This window comes from Ceratotherium simum, chromosome 15 (genome assembly GCF_057802395.1).
Source record: "Ceratotherium simum simum isolate JZ-2026a chromosome 15, ASM5780239v1, whole genome shotgun sequence".
NCBI classification, from domain to species: Eukaryota; Metazoa; Chordata; class Mammalia; order Perissodactyla; family Rhinocerotidae; genus Ceratotherium; species Ceratotherium simum.
The window spans coordinates 37,005,742-37,027,297 of record NC_141914.1 but is presented as its reverse complement, the minus strand read 5'-3'; the positions used below and the strand labels follow the sequence as shown (position 1 = coordinate 37,027,297).

The 21,556-nt window shown below is 45.8% G+C and overlaps 1 protein-coding gene across 2 annotated transcripts in view; it reads right to left on the bottom strand.

Moving 5' to 3' along the window:
- Positions 1–7,064, bottom strand: part of ETV5 (ETS variant transcription factor 5) — a 57,855-nt gene extending 50,791 nt beyond the window's left edge. Inside the window, exons 1-6 of one of the 2 annotated variants that reach the window (XM_087439894.1) lie at positions 6,906–7,021; positions 3,934–4,057; positions 3,660–3,778; positions 3,439–3,526; positions 3,270–3,317; positions 3,126–3,176 (exon numbers count right to left, since the gene is read on the bottom strand). In XM_087439894.1, coding sequence (XP_087296020.1) covers positions 3,126–3,176; positions 3,270–3,317; positions 3,439–3,526; positions 3,660–3,704 — 232 coding nt within the window. In that variant the 5' untranslated portion in view covers positions 3,705–3,778; positions 3,934–4,057; positions 6,906–7,021. Of the gene's footprint in view, positions 1–3,125; positions 3,177–3,269; positions 3,318–3,438; positions 3,527–3,659; positions 3,779–3,933; positions 4,058–6,905 lie in introns of both variants that reach the window. The other variant, XM_004424614.3, reaches the window with a different exon arrangement.
- Positions 7,065–21,556: the final 14,492 nt, after the last annotated feature.

Here is a 21,556-nt window from a genome sequence, read left to right as displayed (position 1 = left end):
AACTCAAAGCACCAAGATATTTAATAAGATTCTCAGGATCACAGAATGAAGAGAACTGCAGGGTTGGACTGGGCTGCCAGCAGCCTCCCTAAGGCTTTCCTGAGGGCCACCTCTAGGTACCTGATATAATGCGGCAGAGCCTTGAGCACACCTGAATGTGCCAGTACCCGCTGGCTCTGCAGCTTTGTGAGAGCTTCTTTAAGGTGATTTTATAAATTCTTTTCTCGTCTGACCTACTCCTCCCATTTGCCCCCAAATCACTAGTTAGTCTCTCCAACTATCTCGACCTTCTATTATCCCCTCTGTAAAATGAAGGGGGTGGGCAAGACTATCTCTACAAGGGACTTCCAGCTTGAACAATCTGGGATCTTCAGGGTTACTTCTCAGGACCAAGGGACAATGTGGGGCACCAGCAGAACCCCTCTAGTCTATAGGTTGCACTTTCTATTCCCTTGAATTTGACCTTTAAGATTCCAGGTGGGAGATACTTTTACTAGTGTCTGTATTTGTGAGGTAAGGTGAAATCTGTATAGCTAGGAGTAAGCTGGGCATTTCTATAAGACTTCTAAGAACAACAGTTTCATTTATTCAAAACACACTTATGGATGGATGCCTACGGGTAGGAACCCAAATCTGGATAACTTACCAAATATAATCTCTTTAGAAGTTGAGCTTATAGTGTTTACCAAAAAAACCAAGCCATAATCTTTAAAACTGACATTCTAAAATAAAAACTATTACCCACATTACTTAGTATTTCTCTTTCTCTCTCACACACACACACACAATGGAAAATTAATCAAATCATTAACAGGAAAGGTAGACTATTACCAGTGGCAGGCCACAGAAGAATATTTGTTCCAAATGTTTCTGCTACTACATGTAAGGAAAAGGTTTTACTTTACCGTGTAAGTGCAAGTTTGGTTTATAGTTCATTGATTGAGTGACTCAAACCAACTAATAAGGCTTCATTAAATTTGAATGAGTTTCTCCCCCTCCCCTGGAATAATCATGGGCTCTTCCAGAAAGTGACTGGAATGGAATGGCTCTGCCAGCAATCGTGTCTACACTGTCAGTCTCAACTGCACGTAACAGTCACACACAACAGCAAAGACGAATGGCTCAAGGACAACCTCCCCCCATTTGTGTTACTCTAAGCTCTAAGGTAAGGTGATCTATTTGAATCTATCCTTCTTGAAGCTCCATCTCCAGAAATAAGAGTCAGAGATGGGGAATGAATTATTAAAAGATTTTTCAAGGCTACTCAACCATCTGCTTTATCCTTAAAAGACAGAAAAGCTCAACCTTAAGAAGTTAAAGCAAAAAGCAAACAAAGTAAAAAACACATCCCACTTGGTAAGCAGAAACATCTCCCCAAGCACCTCCATTTTAGGGATGGCATTTTAATTAAAGAACTTCGCACATTCTATTCGCTGAGCGGGAATTATTTCTCAGGAGCCAAAACACATTTATTGATTCCTTCACGTTAGCCTATTCCTGCAGATAAATATCTCTCCAAATATAAATCCTGTCTGCTGATATCTTTCTCTAAAGAACATACCTTTGCTTCGGTACATGAAATCAATCTGAATGCAGTCATCTCACCTCCTTTTAACTCTTGGGTTACAGAGAAACAAACAAAAGTGTCGCAAAAGCATTTCAAAGAACCTCTGCCAAGAAAGCCACCTCCCAGACAGACTGCAGTTTATGCTGCTCTGAGCAAGAACTGGAAAGGCTGGGCCAAATTGTCAACACAGAACAAAGTGGGATTACAAATCCTGTCTTTTATCTTGCAAACGCACACACACACAATTTGGGTTATCTTTATTTAGCCTTTCAGTGGCAAGCTTCCCAATCACTTTAAAGCAATCAAAGGGCAATAATTAACATGCATTTACTTTCCTATAGAAAACATCCACAGCAAGCTGTGACAAAGCTAAGGTAACCATGCATCTGTGGGTTACAGTTTACTCCCTTTGAAAGTTTGATGGCATTGCGACTTGGATATGAGGCCTATCATTAAAGAATGTTTAGCTGATACCTCTGTTCTTTCATTTAATGATTTAGAACACCCAGCTTTAACTTAGACCCACAGATACCCTCTCTCTTCCTGTGGCATTTTTATACAAACATACACACAAGAGAAAAACAAGCTGGGAAGAATTTGTTGGTGCAAAATGCGAAATCGAATCCTTGCCTGGCTCAGGTGCTTGCTATTATAAACTATGACTAAGAGACATGAATTTCTCTATGATGCAACTCTCAGGAGACGCAGAATTTTCTCCGGGCCTCTCTTAAACCTGCTCATTCGCCAGTGACTAATGCTCTCTAGAACTGCCTTGTGCCGCTCAAATTTCATCAGCCAGCTTTGTCCTTGATAGCTCTGCCTGGACCATAAAAGCTCCCAAACCTGTTGACGACAGCCTGGAAAGATCAGTGCAAAGCTAACCATGACCCTGGCAGCACTGAGACCCATCTTTCGAGTTCCCCACTGCATTTGTTATCTCAATGATATGAGCACTTAATGACCATTTTAAGAAAAAGTTTTTACTCTTCAGTGATAGCTAAAAGTCCCAACAACTACATGAAAAAATAAAGGTGGTCACTCTTTGACTACCCTTTGTCAACTTAGGGGTAGAAACAAAATTGACAACATGTTGGGTGAAACCACAATTAACTGGAATCTTCCATTAACTATTTTCTGCACCTTTAAAAGAAAAAAAAATATCAGGCTCATAATTGGCATCAAGGACTTAATTTATAAAACAAACAAAAACATTGTAAGATAATGTCTGATTAATGGATGTTTGGTCCAACATCTTATCTATAATGTCAATTAATTGATAATTGAGCTTGAAGCCTTGAAATATTCTTAGCCAAAAAGAAATTTAGGATGAAATTATGTTCAGTGACTCTTACCCACAATAGAATAAAAAGCACTTTAGAAATAATTTCAATAAGGAACGAAACACAAGTTTTGGGGGTTAACTTTGAATTATTAAAAGAAACAAAATACATCCCACTGTCCAAATATGCTGGCTACAGCTGAAAAGAGTATTCTAGACATGGATGATCCAAGACCAAACAATTTCAGAACAAATGGCCACCACTAGAAAGGTACTTACAGTTATCAGACTGAAAATCGGGGACAAACTGTTCATCATCAGGAACTTGTGCTGGAAAAGAGATTTTTATTTTAGACCTTTAAGTTTTATTAAAAAGCATAGCAAAATGTTTTATATGGAAAATAGGACAGCCAAGAAACTTGCCTTCAGCTAACCAAGCCTCTTGAAGTTGACTGAGATCCTGAAACAACTCTGGAATTGAAAACAGAAGATACCAGAATGAGGAGAATTCCTCAGCTAGGGAGAAAAGTCTACGGCTGCTTTCATTAGGAGCCATTTGAGGAAGCCAAAACACAGGGGAAAGCTTCACTACCTTCCGAATCATGAGCCAGATCTGTGTCCAAAAACTTCCTCTTTCTGTCAATCACAGGCCGCCCTCTACAGTCCTCTGATCGCGATTTCTGAAAGAGGCCAGACAGTGAAGACTCAAGTGTAATAAAGGGGTCCAAAGGGGGTCGTACCACTAAACCAATAGGGAGAAGACACATATTCGACAAGGGAGGACAAAACAAACCAAAAGCCACATAAACTTACCCCTGGGACCATAAAAGGGACTTGCTGATCATAAAACCCATCCATGGTGCTTCCAACGTCTCTAATATCACTTTGAAAGGTTTCAGCATTGAGTAATTTCTGGGGGGAAAGGGGTCCTCCTGTAATATGAATTTGGGAGATTTTAACTGAGGAGGGGAAAAAAAAAGAGAAATAAAGTGATTTTATACTGCTCTTTCTTTAGGGCCTGTGCAAAATCACTACCTTTCTCTGAGGTACTTAAAGCCCACTCAAGGTGCAAGCTTTACAGACTAACCTTGGGCTTGATTGAGGGCATCAAAGGTTCATAGTGTATTCAGTGCCAAATCCATTTACCTAGTCATCCTTTTCTTCCTCTCTCTTTTTATCATTAAGATTATAGGTTTGCTACTATCTGTCCCCTACAAAACAAAAAACAAAAACAAACTCCAAAAAACCTTATTTTCATTATGAAAGGGTGATTTCAAGATTCTCTCTAACAGAAGATTCTCCAGGGCATTTGTAGTGTTAGGGTTTTTTTTAGAAATAATTTAATTTTTGACAGTACAATGACAGGAAGTAGAGAAACTGGGTTTAAGCATTCCAAATTATTGGCAATTAAGAACCTGACATACATAGCGTTTCTAAAAGTATTTTGTAGGTCAGTGGTAAAACACTATACATAGTTTCAGGAATATACTGATCAGAGGTAGACTTACTGTCATACAACTCTTTATTAAAACCTAAACCTTTGGTCCAAACAGGTGTAGCGTCTGTAATGTCACAAATATCTCCACGGCAACTTACAAAGATATCTGTGATATCTCCAACTTCCAAAAGAATAAAATAGCTATGAAAAGTAATGGATAAAGGAAACTAAAGTCCACTGCACATATGTTAAGTGTATCTGTACCAGAGATCTTAAAAAAGCATTAAAAGCAAAAGATCCATGGAAACAAAATTCAGTTTGTTTCTTATAGTGAAGTAAATTTTTCCCAAACATGCCGAAAAAAATAAAATTAAACTTGTTTCCACACTGTCAAGCCTTGGGGCTGGGAAGACAGGTTGGGGGTCAAAATGGAGAGGAGGGAGCTTTTTCTAATTTGGGAGGAATAAAGTAACAATTTTAGGAAGGTACCATCTTCCTGAACACTTTGTTTTGTTCTCCAAATAAAAATGCAGTTAAGTCAACAAAATGGGGAAAACATTAATTTCACTCACCCAAGCTCTAAGCAATGCAAAATGCTTAAGGATAATTCTTTTGTTTAACTTGCATACAAATTTTAAACAGGGAGTTTTTTTCTCAGCGGGCAATTCCATCCAATTTGTTTCTCACACTGCGTGGAGCATATCAAATTTTCGTAAGTGAGCAGGATACGAGGAAACCCTTTAAGGCCAGCCTCGTCTCAGCACTTCGGCCCAAGTAATCAGATATTTTCAAAGTCAAAGAGAAAGAGCGAGAGGAGCAAAACTGCACACAGTTCATAACTTTCTAGAAAAACACTCCCGCTAGCCTGCCTGCATGCCTTCCATACAGCGCTAAATAACGTTCGGAATAAAGCCTCTTTCTCAAATGTCACCAACTCGTATACAAAATCTGAGAAACAGCAGTGAGTTGAGGGGCATGAAAACGAGTCCTCTGTAGCCTTCAAAAATCTGTCAGATTAAATCATGGCCTTAGAAATTCTGTAAATGTCTATTAGGCGAAGGGGACAATGGGTAGGAGATCGAAGGGGGGGATTTTTCAGTCTTGTGATGAAACACGTTGCAAAATACTTCACCCCGAAGAGCAAAAATATCTCTTAAAAAATTAAATAAAAGAGAGAAACTGCCATGAGCGAACCCAAAAGAGGATCGAGGATCTTTAAAGCAGCCCTCAGAGTTCCAGGGCTAGAAAAATCATGTTCAAAGTATAATTTTTTTTAAGCCTGAAGGGAAGGCTCGAGTTCATCCAGGAGTTTCAACCACTTCCTTTGTGGCCCCCGCTTCCCGGTGCCCCCAGGAAAACTTTAACACGGCGCAGCGGCGCGATCGAGGCCCCTCCCCCGCGGCGCGCAGCGGGCCTGGCTTTATGAATGGGAGAGCGAGCGGCGGCCGCCACATCAGGTAAAGGCTGTAACTGGATCCCTCGCGCTGGGCCCCATTCACAAAACAAGACACACTTCCACCCAATTCCCAGCCTTCCCCATTCATGAAAACTCCTTCAGATGCGCCCCCGCCCCCACACCCAGCGCACGCCCAGCCTCCGACGCAGGCCCCTCACCCCAGCGTTTTAGGAAGAAAGCTCAATGCTTCATTCACAAAAATGGAAAGAAAAAAAGCCGCAGGGAGCAGCAAGCCAACGAAAGAAACCCACTTCATTCATAAAGTCACCCACATTCATAAAAACGAGCTTCGGCTCTGGGCGCTACCAACCGCCCCCAATTCCTCCCTCCTCCAAAAACAACCTCCAAACATTTCTCCTTGGCATTCCTCCTTAACCAGGAGTTCGGGTCCCCCCAGAGGCCCCCTGCCCTCTGAAAATGCGGTCAGATCCCTAATCCAGAGCGAGGCTCCAGCATCTCTCCATCCCCCCCTCCGCACCCGTTTTTTTTTTTTTTTCCACCATCCTCAGGCCGCTGTACTGATGCTCCCCGATTTCTCGAGAATCGCCGTGCAGCCTGACGCCCTCAGTCTGCTGGGGGTGGGAGCGAGGGGATTGGGTGTCCACTTTCCACAACCTGAAACTTGCAAGGCCTGCATAAGTTCCTGGCCGACCCCAACACCGCAGGCTGCACATGCCTATGTCACTTAACCCCTCCGGGTGCTGGGGGGGGCCATCACCTCTCAAATATTCCCTCTAAGCTGCTTTCCGCCCCCTCCTCCCCACTGCAAAGCTCCGCCGAGCGTCTCTTCTCGCGAGCCTCCAAGTCGCCTCAGGGCTCTCAGATCTCCAGAGACTGTAAAGCCCAGCAACTCCGCGCCCCCCATCCCCACCCTGGAGCCCCCACACCTCGCGCTCCCGTGCGCCTCCCCCGCGACGTGCGGAAACCCGCTCTCCGCGCGCTCCGGAACCGTTAGCCGCCCCCGCCTGACGCCTCCCAGGAACCGAACCGGACCGGGCCGCGGGAGGAGGGAGCAGTCAGCCCCGGGGGTGCTCAGCCCAGATAGAAAGTGCACCCCGACTTTGAGGATTCTGAATCAGCCCGTGAACTTTCGCCAGCTGGGCCCTGCAGACCCGTTCCCGGATCCCCCCTCCGATGCCCCCCTGCCCCCTCGACGCCCCCTCACCTGAGGCGGCGGCTCTCCTCCCCTTGCAGCGGCCCCGGGGCGCAGGCGCGCTCACGCACGCGCGCACCGGGCCTGGGCGTCTAAGCGAATCGCTGGGCCGAACCGCTACAGGGACGCTGAACCGCTCCGCGCACCAGCGGCTGGACTCTGCGCCGCAGCTGCCAACCAGGCTGGATCTGTGGCCCGGCCCCCCGCGGCTTGCTGCTCCGCCCGCCGCCATTGGCCCGCAGTCGTAGCCCAGCCGCGTTCCCATTGGCCCGAGGTCGCTCCCGCGGCTGTCCATCACCTCTTGTTTACCCTGTCTGCGGGCAAATCCAGCCAAGCCGCCCCATCAACTCCGGCCTCCATTGGTCAACGGCGCGTCCCTCCCCACCCCCCTTAGGGGTCTGTTTTACATAATTTATGCACCGGGGGCCATTGGCCAATCAGCACAGGCTTGTTTATATAATGAATGTAAGGACGTTTTTCATTCATAAAAAACGCGACCTGAGGGGGAAGCTTAGCTGAGTCAGTGAAGCACTTAAAGGGGCCGAGGCCGCGAGGAGCCGCCGTTACTTCTCTCCTCGCAGCTTTCCCAAGTTTTCACCGAGGTACGGCTCTTCCCCCTTCCCCATTCACCCCCACTTCTCCCCCGAGCAACACCACCTCCAGGAGCAACACCACCTCCAGGATCGGTCCGCTGGGCGCCAGACGTTCACAGCTGCAGAACGAAGCAAAGTTATCATTTTAGAATTCATGCGAGAGGAATTCGTCATTCCATCCAGAGAGAAACTCGCTGACCGACCTGGGCGTTCGGCCCACAGAAACACAGAAAACGGAAACCGAGCCCTCTAATCTTAGTTACCTTTAAGAGAGGCCTTAATTTCCTTTAACCAGGTTTCCAGTGGGGAAGAATAAGCAGTATCTCCCTTTAAAATCTGAGCTTTCAAACAGAAACTATTTTATACCCGCAAGGCCTAAGGCCCGGCCAAATCTCGTCTTCTCCGCATGTTTAATTGCAGTTGATAACCTCCTCCAGGGTGGGTTTTGGACCCGATATGAGAGAGGATGGGCCCTCCAAGAAATCCTCTCTGGGGACCGCACCAACCAGTCAACCGCCCTAGAAACATAAATCGCTCCGAAACGGGCTTGCAGAGTTAGACCGCCTGCCTGCCTCCGGGGCGGCTTGTTTTCCATTTAAGTGTTGAATGCCAAGATGGTGCATTTGCGAATTAGATCTCGTGCAGCTGGGAGCGAAGAGAAGATGCTCTGCTTGCCAGACGATCGGGCACTAACTGCAATTGCTGAGATTCTTAACAGGGTGTTCTAGGAAACAAATAAATAAGCAATCCTCTCCCCTCTCCGCCCCCTCTACCCCCTCCTGTGAAGGCCGTGGGGCGGCTCTCTGCGACCCCCCAGGACGCTGGGGCTAGTGAGGGAGCTTTTCTGTTCTCCTTCTGTTGGTGTGCCCTGCCATTCACCCCGTGTGCCAGCGGTGGGGAGGAAATAGCCACATGTTCGGAGAGAGCCCCTAGTAAAGGGGTCTCCAGGGTAGCCAACTCTGGAGCTGCCCCCCACCCCCCCACCAGAAATGCAGTGTGGATTTTTAGAAAAAAAAATATTTTCTTTAAGTCAAAATTTGCCCACCTTCTTTTCTGCATATCTTAAATAGAGCAGGTGCTTGGTCTGTTGTTTATAACCTAAGAAATGTTGGAGTTCATCTAAGGAAACTGGAGTATCCTGATTGGGTCCTGGGCCCAGCACTGACCTGGCATGAGCTATTGACTTTGGGAGAGACTGAGGTGGGCCAGAGTTGATGGGTGGGAAAGTGCTCTGAACTTTTTTTTTTTTTTTTTTTTTTTGCTGAGGAAGATTCACCCTGAGCTAACATCTGTGCCAATCTTCCTCTTTTTGTATGTGAGCCACTGCCACAGCATGGCCACTGACAGACGAGTGGTGTAGGTCTGCACCCGGGAACTGAATGCAGCCCCCAAAGTGGACCATGCAGAACTTAACCACCAGGCCACTGGGGCTGGCCCTCCGAACTTTTAATGAGAAGCTCTATGTATTTCCTAGCGGAGCATTTTTCTACTGACCCCAGCTCCAGTAATGCTTTCCCTTGGTGCCTTTCGTTACCCCCTAAGTAGTACCATTTCTGTTTGGTGGCTGCAGGTTTTTACCCTAGCCAGCATGTTGCTGATATCCCCGAGGGCTCCATCTCCCCAGCTAGACTCCAGGCCCGGGGTAGCTCTCCCATCCTCTTCCTCCCCAGCTTGTCTGCCCCCATCCTGCCCCATTTCATCCTCCTCTCTGATCTAATTTCTCCCGAGGAGCTTTCATCTTTCTCTTCACTTAAATCTGTCTCTCAGGCCCCAGCCCTCCACAAGTCCTGCAGCCTATGGGGCCATGTGTCCTTACCGTATAAGCCATAACACATCAATCACACTTCATAACTCTGGCGACAGGGAAACAGTGCAGGACACCTCACAGCCACTTCCTCCACTGGGCTGGACTTGATGCCTGGAGTGTGACTCATGACCTTCGCCTCAAGCCAAGGCCCTCCATCCCACCTTGGGAAGAGAAGTTGGGTATTTCTGGATTAAGCAGTAATAAATAGTGGCTAAGTTGTGGGCAAGGGAGGATTTGGGGGATGGGGATTTTTTTTTTTTTTGCTGAGGAAAATTCGCCCTGAATGAACATCTGTGGCCAGTCGTCCTCTATTTTGTATGTGGGTTGTCACCACAGCATGGCTAATAAGTGGTGTATGTCCGCACCTGGGATCCGAACCCATGAACCCGGGCCATCAAAGCAGAGTACAGAACTTAATGACTACACCTCCAGGCCAGCCCCTGGGGGATGAGTTTTTATAAGAAGTTTGTCACAGACACCAGATCATATGTAGGGATTTACACCAGAATAGAGCTCTTGCCAATTAATTGTTTAGTCATTTAGTACACATTTATTTTGTACCAAATACTCAGCCAGACCTCATGCTAGGAAAAAAGTTACAGAGATGAATAAAATCCAGTTTCTATATTGGAGGAGCCCACAATCTGTTGCACAATTTAGCAGCTGAAGTTTTCTGAGCACTTAATATATGACCTGTTCATGCCGTGTACAATTCTCTGCAGATTTTCTCATTTAATCCTCATAATAATAGTACTGAAGTAGTCTCCACTATGAATATCTGCATTTTATAAACAAGAAACTGAGGCACAGATAGATTAAGTAACTTGCCAACGGTCACACAGCTTGTAGGTTGCTGAACATCGATGAGCACTAAGGCAGGCAGGCTCCAGAGCCCATATGTGGGACACCTAGCATGTGCCTCTGTTGTTCAGAAAACTGCCAGGAAATATCATCTGAACCTCGAATGGTGGAGGAGAGAACTGGTTGAAGTCACAGGGAGGCAGATTTTTAGCTCAGTGTGGTGTTAGGCAGGACTTTGGAATGTTTGGAGTGGGCCAACGAAGGAATACTGCTGCTGGTCATGAGTCTCCCATCACAAGAGGCATTTACACAGACAGATTTATGGATAATGCAGAGGGACTACTGTGCTGGGTGGGATAGATGAACTCAGAGGATTGCTCCAGCTATAAGAGTCTATAATTCTGAGAATTTGGAGCTTGTGTTGGACAAGGAGTTCAGACCCTGTGCCCAGGCACCTTGGCTCTGCCTTGAAATGTGAGGGTGCAACTCGTGGTGACTTACTTTGCCAGACTGACTCCTGAGTTGGTTTCTTATGGTTAAATGTTTATGATGACTTCTCTCCATGCCTCTTCCGTCTTTTCTTCTGTTTCTCCTTCTTAGTGACTTACCTCCCCCACTTCCATCCCCACCCCACTCTCCATCTTCTGTTGTTGTCTTTGCCTATGTAAGAGTTAAAGGGCATTAATGAGAAGATCTTTGTCTAGTACATTGCATCGTTCCTCCTGAGAACATCACTTACATTGGAGGTTTCATCCAGCATGTGTTCTAATGTACCGTTCCCTCTCCTCTAGGAGAGAAACAGGACTGGAAAAGATAACAAAAAGAGAGACCAGCCCTCTGGAACATTCATGGAGTGTCGATCTAGCCCTTGTCCTCTGGCAGTAGCAAAACTCACGTAGTCACATAGTCACAGTAGGATAACTAGCCCGTTTTTCTTCAATTTGCAGTGCGTCTTCAGAGGAACACGTGGAAGGATAGAAAAACAAGTCCCAAGACTGAAAGCTTCTATTTTCCTTTAGAGGACCGCTTTTAAAGTTTTTCCCTCAAAACAAGTTAAAGTGTAAGGCAGGCAACCCTGTGTTGAGCTGATCAGCAAGATGGCAGTGGGAAATGTGGCAGCACCGTGATCTTGGTCCCTCACGCTGGGAAAATGCCTTCTGTTCCTCTGTTAGAAATGCCATGGTAGGGCCGGCCCCGTGGCTTAGCGGTTAAGTGCGCAGCGCTCTGCTGCTGGCGGCTCGGGTTCAGATCCCGGGCGCGCACCGACACACCGCTTCTCCGGCCATGCTGAGGCTGCGTCCCACATACAGCAACTAGAAGGATGTGCAACTATGACATACAACTATCTACTGGGGCTTTGGGGGAAAAAAATAAATAAATAAAATTATAAAAAAAAAAAAAAAGAAAGAAATGCCATGGTGTATGCAGCCCTTTCTGGAGGCTGGGGTGTGGCACCCGGGCTCCTTTCCCAATCTCGTTTGGTGTGGAGGAAGAGACTTGAGGCAGCGTCAAAAATGTAGGAAATGTTTTTCTTGTCTTTAAGGGATAAAAGATTCTATCCGGCTAGCACACCTTCCTTTCTAAAATTCAGAAATAAGTCCCCAAAAAACTGAGGAGAGAAAAGAAAATCTTTTCAATTTAATGTCTCTTCAAACAAATATGGCCCATATTGTCTTCAGGGTTCCTTATAGCCAGGGAATAATAATAGCTGACATTTACTGAGTGCTTAATATGAGCCAGACACTTGTCTAAACACCTCACATGTATCAGCACATTAAGTCCCAACAGCAGCCCTCTGAGAGAGGTACTGTTATGATCCCCTCCACTTTTCATGGATGAGGAAGTTTAGGTACAGGAAGGTTACCTAAATGGCTCCGGGTCACATAGCTAGCACACAGTAGGAGGGAGAGTGTACCCAAGGGGCCCCCTCCAGAAGCTGGCCATTGACCCCTCTGCTGGGCTGAGGGGGGAAGGTGTCTGTGCTTAATGACAGCAGCCAACACTGAAAGAGCACTTTACCATACCAGGCTGTTTAGGGACTTTGCTTATATTAACCCAGTTAATCCTCCTAACAACCCTGTGAGGTAGATACCATTGTTACCCCTATTTTATAGACGAGGAAACTGAGGCACAGAGGGGTTAGGTGACTTGCCCAAGATCACAGACTGAGTGAGAGTTGGAGTCAGGAGCCCAACGCAGATCTTGATCAGATTCCTGCTCTGAATAACTTTACTATGCAGTCTTGGTTCCTGTAGTCTCGCACTCTGTCGATTTCCCTCCTCTTGCCTTTGGGGCTCTGGCTGCTTGTTTGCCACTCCCATGAGAGCTGCTGTGCTTCCCTGGGTTCCAGCAACTCCAGCCAGACTTCTGAATTATTGCCTGGGCCAGCTAGAATATGTCTTTATTAAAGCCACTTTAGAAAGAGAAAGGAAATTATCTTTACTGAGCATCCCCTATATGCCATGCCCTGTGCTAGATATTTCGCATACATTGTCTTATTTAATGCTCCCAATCCTTCTTGGACGTAGTAATAATACTCGATTTGCAGATGTGAAAACTGAGGGTCAAAGTGAGAGGTTAAAAACATGTCTGAGGTTTCAAAGCTAGCAAGGAGCAAGCCAGGCATGTTCTTGATCCTTTGACCCACTGGCCTAGTGGGACTTATTCCTTTCCTGGCTCTTTTCCTGAGCTTGAGGACATTGTCTCTCCTCCTCCTTCTCCTTACTCTCAATTCTTAGATTGTATAAAACATCCACAATCAAGAAAACCTGGAGGCACATGTCATTGATTTCTGATGGCTGAGATATTTCTTATTTAAGCCCAAAACTTTAAAAAAACAATAGGGTGAACATCTTTGGAAACTTCCTATGGCTTCCCATTGCCTTCAGAAAGGAGCCCAGCTCCACAGCAGGGTCTTCACTGTGCCTTGGAGATCCTGCAGTCTCTCCCGAGCCTCTTGGGCCCTTCAGTCTGGTCATACAGGGCAGAGCTGCCTGTTCCTGGAGCCAGTCACATGCCGGCCACCCGCTCTACCTCTGAGGCCCATGAAAGACTGCCTGTCCCCACATGGAGAAGCCTCAGACTGCTGGGCTTTTTGGGGATCTTGTGTCTGATCTTTAAAGTTTTCTTGTTCCTTCTCCACGTTAGATTGTCAATCAGAACTTCTCAATACATTAAGAAATATGCTTCTCCAGCAGCTCCTCATGTCCACTGTAATTTTCTGCCTTTGATCCACCATGAGCTTGGAAACCAGCAAACCAGCTGCGTTGGAAATGGGCATAAAGAAGGAGTCCATGGGTTCTGAGTGAGAGCTAAAGTGCCCCCTCCAATGAGGAAGTAGATGAACTTGAATGTGTAGACTTGGCAAAATCTATTTTGACCGCTCAGAGTCCTCTTTTTGCTTCCTTTTATGCCCTTAGTGGAAAGTTTCATATGGCCAGGGGTTAACCCTTGCTATGACATGCTCAGACTTTAGCTCCCAAAGTCTGAGTAACAGGGTAACTCAAAGTTGCCTGCCTTGAGCTGCGAAAGGCCTTGCGTTGGCATCGCCCCACAGCCCCACTGGAAGAGCAGGCTGCGGGGCTGCGGGGCTGGAAGGTGATTCTCTCATGGGCCTGCTTCAACGTGGCAGCTGGAGAGTGGGTGGTAAGGAGGGCGGTTCTTTCAGCTCTTGGCTTGGTTTGTAAGCGCACACCCCTGCCCTGCTTTAGCTCTGTCGGGCCTGTGGAGGGGGCTGTACTGATTTTGAGTTGGACAAAGGGAAGATCAACCTTGGCCACCTGGTAATAGAGCCCCAGGTAAAATGCTCCATCAGTGGATTCTATCCCTTGGCTTCAATTGGGGTGTCTAGGCTGCCCTTTCAACCAGAGGCAGTCTTCCCACCCAATGCCACTTGAAGCCAAACAGAGTGTTTAAAAACAAGTAGATGTCCTCTTCTGCCCCTCCCTACCATGATTCTTGCTAATAGTCTGTCACCTGCCCCTTATCTCCAGGGGGTAAAGCAGCGACCACTTAAACCAGAACCCATATAGAAACCTCTCCTCATCCCTATTCCTCTCCTGTCTCTGCATTCTCTCCCATTACAAAGCCAAGCTACCTGGCTAAAAATGCAAAATCTAAGTATAGCTTCCCATCCCAGGAAAGCTCTGACTTCTCTGCACCGTGGGGGTGCCCAGGTCCTCTGTCTCTTCCTCCCTGCACTCAGGCTCTGCCCTGGGGCAGGACACAGGTGCTCAGAAAACTATCAGGGACCCCGGTTTAGCTGCTGTCCCATCGCTGGATATCTTGAAGTCTGGAAGGTCAGCATCTGACTCTTAAGAGGGATTATCAGCTTGATGTCAAGGACTGCTCAGGCATCTCAATGGTGGCCTATTTTGTGTGTTTGTTTACTTGTTATTGAAGTATAACACACATACAGGAAAGTACACAAATCGTGAGTGTGGCACTTGATGAATTTTCGCAAAGCAACACCTCTGTGCATCTGGCACCCAGATTACAAAACAGAACATTATCAGCTCACCCCTCCCAAAAGACCCCCTTAGGCTCCCTTCTAGTCACTAACTCCCCCTTTCCCCTCCCTGCGAGGGTAGACACCATCTAACGTCGTAGATCAATTTTGCCTGTTTTTGTACTTTGTATGGATGGAATCATGCAGTATTATACTCTTTTGTGCCTGGCTTCTTTTCTTCAGCATTATGTCTGGAAGAGTCATCCATTTTGTAGTGTTTAGTTGTGTTAGTCCATTCTCTTTGCTGCATAGTATCCCATTGTATGGATATCTTACCACTGATTTATCTATTTTACTGTTAATGGACATTTGGGCAGTTTCCAGTTTTTGCTGTTACTAAGGACACTGCTATGAACATTGTAGTGAGACTCTAGTATTTATTTGTCTTTTGGTAAACATCAACCTAATTTGAATTGGTTCATTTAAGATGTAGTCACAGGATTCATTTTAGTGTCTTATTTCTTTGAAAAGAGACCCGTTACAAAAATCTCAACATCACGGAAAGGTATAGAATAGAAAATAAAAGCCCCCACATCACCTCCTAGCCTGTACCCATTCCCCAGAATCATGCACTATTAACAGTTTCTCATGTATCATTATAGATCTTTTTTATTGTCTGGACAATCATACTTAAGTATATGCATTATAGCTTTTAAAAAAACACAGATTGGATTTTACTACACTATATTTCTGCCTCCTTCCCCTCCCCCCCAGAGTCCCAGCAACAAGTAGATGAAGGGTCATGGAAGATGGATGGCCTTTCCCTCCTGTCAGATGAGGCTGGGCTATCACTTTTTTTTTTTTTTTTTGGTGAGGAAGGTCAGCCCTGAGCTAACATCTGTCCCTAATCCTCCTCTTTTTGCTGAAGAAGACTGACCCTGGGCTAACATCTGTGCCCATCTTCCTCTACTTTGTACGGGACTTTGCCACAGCATGGCTTGACAAGCGGTGCGTCGGTGCAAACCCGGGATCCGAACCTGGGCCGCTGTGGCAGAGCGCGCGCACTTAACCACTCCGCCACCAGGCCGGCCTCATGGGCTATCACTTTTAATAGGCCCTTATTAAGGTAAGACACACGAGAGTTTACACAGCAGTAAACTTCATTTCCACTTCCATAAACATTTGTTGAGTGGCTGGTGTCCTCGGTCTGGGGCTTGTCTGAGAAGAGCTCCCAGTCTGGTGGCAGGTGGGTGAAAGGCACAGGAACAAGTAGCTATTGTACAATGTTTGCAGGTGTCACAATAGAGGCCTGTAAATGGGTTCTGGGAGTACAAATGAAGGAGCAGTGAGTACTTCCTGTTAGGGTCAAGGAAGGCACGTTGACATATGGGCCATGCCTTGAATGATTACTTACTAGAACTTTGCTGGGCGGAGCAAGAAGGGAAGAGCCTTCTAGGCAGAGGGGACAGCTCTCACAAACATGGAGGCTTGGCAATAACTGGCACATCCAGGGACTGGCAATTGCTCATGTGCGGCTGAACTGTAGGATGTTAGTGCTGGGAGGAGACATGACTGAGAGGGGCTAGAATGGGTATTTTCGGGACAGGATGTCAGGGATCTTGCATGGGATACATCTCATAGGTGCTTAAAAACAATCAACCTGGGCCGGCCCCGTGGCTTAGTGGTTAATTGCGCGCGCTCTGCTACTGGCGGCCCCGGGTTCGGATTCCAGGCGCGCACCAATGCACCGCTTCTCCGGCCATGCTGAGGCCGTGTCCCACATACAGCAACTAGAAGGATGTGCAACTATGACATACAACTATCTACTGGGGCTTTGGGGAAAAAAAAAAAGGAGGAGGATTGGCAATAGATGTTAGCTCAGAGCCGGTCTTCCTCAGCAAAAAGAAGAGGATTAGCATGGATGTTAGCTCAGGGCTGATCTTCCTCACAAAAAAAAAAAAAAATCAACCTAAAGACAAAGACTGCTTTTAACATCATATCCTCTGTGATGCCTTCTATTAAAGCCTATATTACATCATTCCTGTGTTCTGGGCCAAACTCCTCTAATCGGGGCCCCCTTGGGTGCTTGTCTGAATTACCCAGCCTCAAGCACAGCACCTGGTCATCAAAGGATGAATGAATATGTGACTGAGCAGCAAGTGATTTCTACTACACAGCAAAGCACTGTGCTTGAGAAAGGGGGTGGCTGGGTTACCTTCTCCTTGTGGATTTGTTTTTATGCATGCCCAGCTTCTGCCTACCCACATGGTGGGAGAGGAATGAGGAGCTGGTAACCTGGCCTCTGCAAGAGCTCAGGGTATGAGCTGAGGGGAGTGCTTCATCTCCTTAGCAGCAATGCCTGAGTCCTCAGACACTGAGTTTCATTTCCATCAGATTTGGGATGGCATGGAGCTTGGTAAGTCCCTACAGCCTCATCTCAGCCCTTAGCAACCCAGAGGAATTCATACTGCCCCAAAATGCCCAAATCTCCCATTTCCACTTCAGAAATCCAACCCTGTTTAGAAGGAGGGGATCAGCTTTCTCATTGACTCATTCAACCCAGATCCTCCCCTACAGGTGCCCCCTTATCTACTGGGCTGGCAATCTTGAACAGGTTGGAAGAGCCGCTTTCCACTTCTCTTCTGGCCTACCTGGTCCCCCTAAACATGGCCAGCTCTGTGGGATAGACCCCAGTCCACCTGGAGGGTGCCCTTTAGGCAGCCAAGAAAGATAAACATTTCGGCCTGACCATCGAGGAATTATTTTCCACCAGGTAGCATTCTGGTTGGGAGAATTTTACATGCCCTTTGACTTGAACTACCTTTGAAATCTTTCCTCACTCTTGTTGCTCCTTTCTCCATAACCTAATTGCTTTGTATATTTATCTGGGTTTCATCTGGACTTTCCCACTTAGGAATGTTCATCTGGAACCTGGCAACTGACCTCAGGGCCTGTTCTGACAGAGTCGTCTCAGTCACAGTAGAATAGAAAAGCTAAATATGGTCTTCCTCTTCCTCCCTGTGTGTTAAACTGCCTTTAATGACAAGATGTAATTTTTCATTACAGGATCCCTGATTTACCCTTCCCAACTTGCACATTCCAGACTGGAATGCGGGTAGCGTTCATTTACAACTAAGTGTACACCTTGCAAATGTAAATGGTAACGAGGTAATCCATACGGTAATATGATAATAGCTCTATAGACTCATGTCTGGAAGAAGCTCTTTATTTATTCAAAGATCTTCAGTGGGTTAAACTACCTCCCCCTGCTTCCCAGATTCGCTGCCTTCTCTTGCAGCTACTGATTTATACCTGTGCTCCCTTGTGTGGTGAACAGAGGGTGAACCTGGAGCCAAAGCCTCTGTTCATATCTCAGCTCCAACACTACTAACTATGTCACTGTCAGTGCAGCCATTGCACTTCTCTGCACATCAGTCTCCCACCCGAAAAATGGGAATAATAACTCCTGCCTCACAGAGCTGTTTGACTATTCAGTGAAAGTGTATATAAAAATGTCTAGTGCCCCATAGGTGTGGGCAGTGAACCCAGGTTTCCATCATGGCTCTGCCCCTTGCTAAGTGGGTGAATTTAAGCAAATTTTACCTCTCTGAGCCTCAGTTTTATCATTTGTAAAATAGAGATAATAATGTAAACCTTAAGATTTCTGAGGAGGAGTAAATAGAATATTTGAAAAGCATCTAGCAGAGTGTCTGGCATAGAGTCGAAACGTAACACATCCTGCTCCCTCCTCTCTTCTCTGCATGAATTCAGGCACTAGGTGCTAACCTTTCATGACCACTACTGACCTGTTCAGTATTCCCTGGGATAAGTTAAAAAGTTCCCAACATCTTCCTTGTCAATGTGATGTTTCCTACCTTATAGATTTCACTTAGTATTTTCTTCTTAACTACTGTTCTCTGATGTCTAGTGTTTCTCTCTTCTTCATTGATTTCTGAAGGAACCAAAGGAGGTCTGTTGGATCTCAGGAGAGAGGGCAGACAGCCTTCATGGAGGATGTGCTATTCGAATGGGACCATACAGAATGTGGAGGTATTCTTTGGCAGAGAGGGGGGTGTGGAGATCACAGGCAGAACAGCATGAGAAAGGCACAAACATGCGTGAGTGTGTGGTATGTTGGGGGAAGAGAGGTGTCATGTGTCTGAAGCAAGGGTTTGCAAAGTCACTCAGGTGTCCTGGCTCATGGCTGTCATAATTTTCTTAGTAGACCATCAAGATTTTTTTTAAAACACTACCACAAAAGCATACGGTATATACTTCAGTCACATGAACCAAGCACAATTTTCTTAGTAGAAAAATGGGGATTTATTTTATGTGTATGTGTAAAACCGCAACCATGAGCACGTGTCTGTGAAATAAACAAGCTGTCGAAGACACGTGACGGGGTGTGCCTGAGGCTTTTCCGTGATTTTTACCAGAGACTTGTTTTTTCGCTTTGCCATCTGTGGGCTCTTGCTAGAGATAGGCAGAGCTGCTGGTGCCAAAGGTTTAACAACAGCTGATGGGAGAAAACTTAACATTGAGAAAATTGTATCTTTGAGCATAATTTGGACAAGACTCTATTATTCTATTTTAGTGAAGGAAGGAAGATTTCTTTGCAATTGATGGGACTTCTGAGGGCCACTGAAGTGCAGCTTGCGGGACAGACGTAGAGGGCTGGGCTGGATATGGGGTCGGGGGTAGGGAGGATGGGGGACTGGGGGGAGGTGTACAGCAGAGGAAGGTGAGTTTGGAGGGAGTTGGACTGTGTATTGGAGAGCTGAGGAATCTGGATCTGATTCTTTGAGCAAGAGGGAGCCAAGGTAAGTTCTGGAGTAGGGGTGGGTAGGAGAAATTTGGGGAAGACAAATCTAATGGGTGTGAAGGGTGGCTTGAAGGACATCAGAGCAGAGAGATAAGAGAAAAATAGTGCAGATTCCAGATGAAGAGATGGGGGATTGGAAAAGCATTCATTAGATGCCTTCTCATCCTGGACCAGAACACTCCAAAGTGCAAATGAACAGGATTGGGTCCATGGGAAGAATGGGGGAGGCTGTCCATGGGCTATTGGCACTCTGAGGGCCTCAGAATGATTGGAATTAACCCAGCATGTCCTGCTGCTGCTGCTTTCTGCCTCTGCGAGCTTACCTAGAGGAGGCAGAACAGAGTTCTAAATTCCTTCAGTGAGTAAATGACTAAGCTCACACCAGGCTGGGGAGGAGGCTCCAATTTGCTCACCCCCCTACCCCCCTTGCCCCCACACACCAGGGATCTCTTCCAAGAGCTGTTCATCAAGCCTGACCGTGAATGGTCGAGTCAGTTCAAGCCATTTTGAGCCCAAGTCCACGGTTGACAAGTAACAGAATTCTGCAGGCTGTTACATTTGTTATTTTAAAAGACTTGGTACTTGTAAGGGAGTAGGATCGTAAGTAGAAATTGTTCTTTCAACTGGCAGTCGTGTGAATCTATCATGATACTTTAAAAAGTTTTGAATTTATGGCCCAATTCTAATCAGAGAGCTTCTGATATTTAATAGTCTCACTTTTTTACAGTTTCCTGAAAATTAAGTTTTTTTTATTAGTCTTCTTCATTCACCCAAACTGGGAATTTCATCTTTGAAAAGTTTTAAAAACATTTCAAATTATAAAATCATTATATATCCATTGTATACAATTAGGGAAAAATGATTACAAATAAACTAACAGGCACCCATAATTCTAGAAATGAATACTGTTAACATTCAAGTATATTTCTTCCCTTTTTTCTTTGCTGTTTTACATAATGGAGATATATTTTTAATATTTAACTTTACATTTTGCCTAACATTATAGTGTAGGCATATCTGGGCATTAAATGCTCTCCATAAACTCCATTTGTAAGGTTTGCCTAATATGCCTTCATACAGCTGTAACATCATTTACTTAACTGTTTCTTTGCTGTTGGATATTGGTCTGTTTCCAATTTTTTGAGGTTAAAAATAACACTACCATGTATGTCTTTGTGTGTGTGTGTGTATGTTTCAGCACAGGTATGACTGTTGGAGATCTGGCCAGACTTGGTTGCCTATTTCAGATGAGGGTTGACCATCTCCTTCCCATTGTGAATGACAGCTGTCAGGCAAAAGGAGGGCTGCACCAGAGGCATCCGTCTGCTCCTGGGAGAGGCAATAACACTCAGAGCACAGGAGTGTAGCAAACACGCCAGAGAGATCTTGCAATCCTACTCTGTAATGGGGGAATCTAACAGACAATTCATTTTCAAAGCAAATGTAGAGATTTTCAAAAAGTCTTTTGAATTGATTGGGTTAGTATTGTATGGCTTTTCAATTACATTACATGTGTTTAAAAATAGAGGATATAATGAGATAGAGAGTAGCAGTTGCTTTGAATAACAAACTAGTAGGAATAAGCAGACATGGCTTCTGTGCAGGCTGGCTTCCTTGGTGAAGCAGTCCTCTGGGAAGGAGCTTTGGGGTCAGCAAATCAGAATTCTGACTCTAGCTGGGCTATCTTGGGCAAGTTGCTTGGCCTCTCTGAGCCTCAGATTCCCCACTTACAAAATGAGGTGATGATGACACCAATATTTTTCATCTGCAGTTTGTTGAGAGGCTTCAAACACCAAGTAAGGTTGAGTAAATGGCAGCTAAGACTGTGCCCTAAGGAGTAGCTGAGGCTTGTTCTTGACCCAGAATTCTAAATAGATGTGCCTGTCCTCAGGACAGCTCAGCCCGGAAGACTCGCACTTATAGAACATGGAAATGAAGGGGTGTCCTGGGTTGTATTTTCAGAATCCACTGCAGGGATCTTAAGTGATGTCTCTTCATGTGTTTAATAAATAGTTTAATTTGCATGCACTGGATTTCCATAACTGATAGTTCAATGCTGTGGGGTTTTTTTGGCCCAGCCTATAAGTAGGGACAGGGCTGGGCTAAGGGAACACTGAAACATTGCATTCCTCTGCCAGACGCTTCAAAACCCTGCAATCAAACCTGAGGCCATATTCGGAAACAACTGTATCC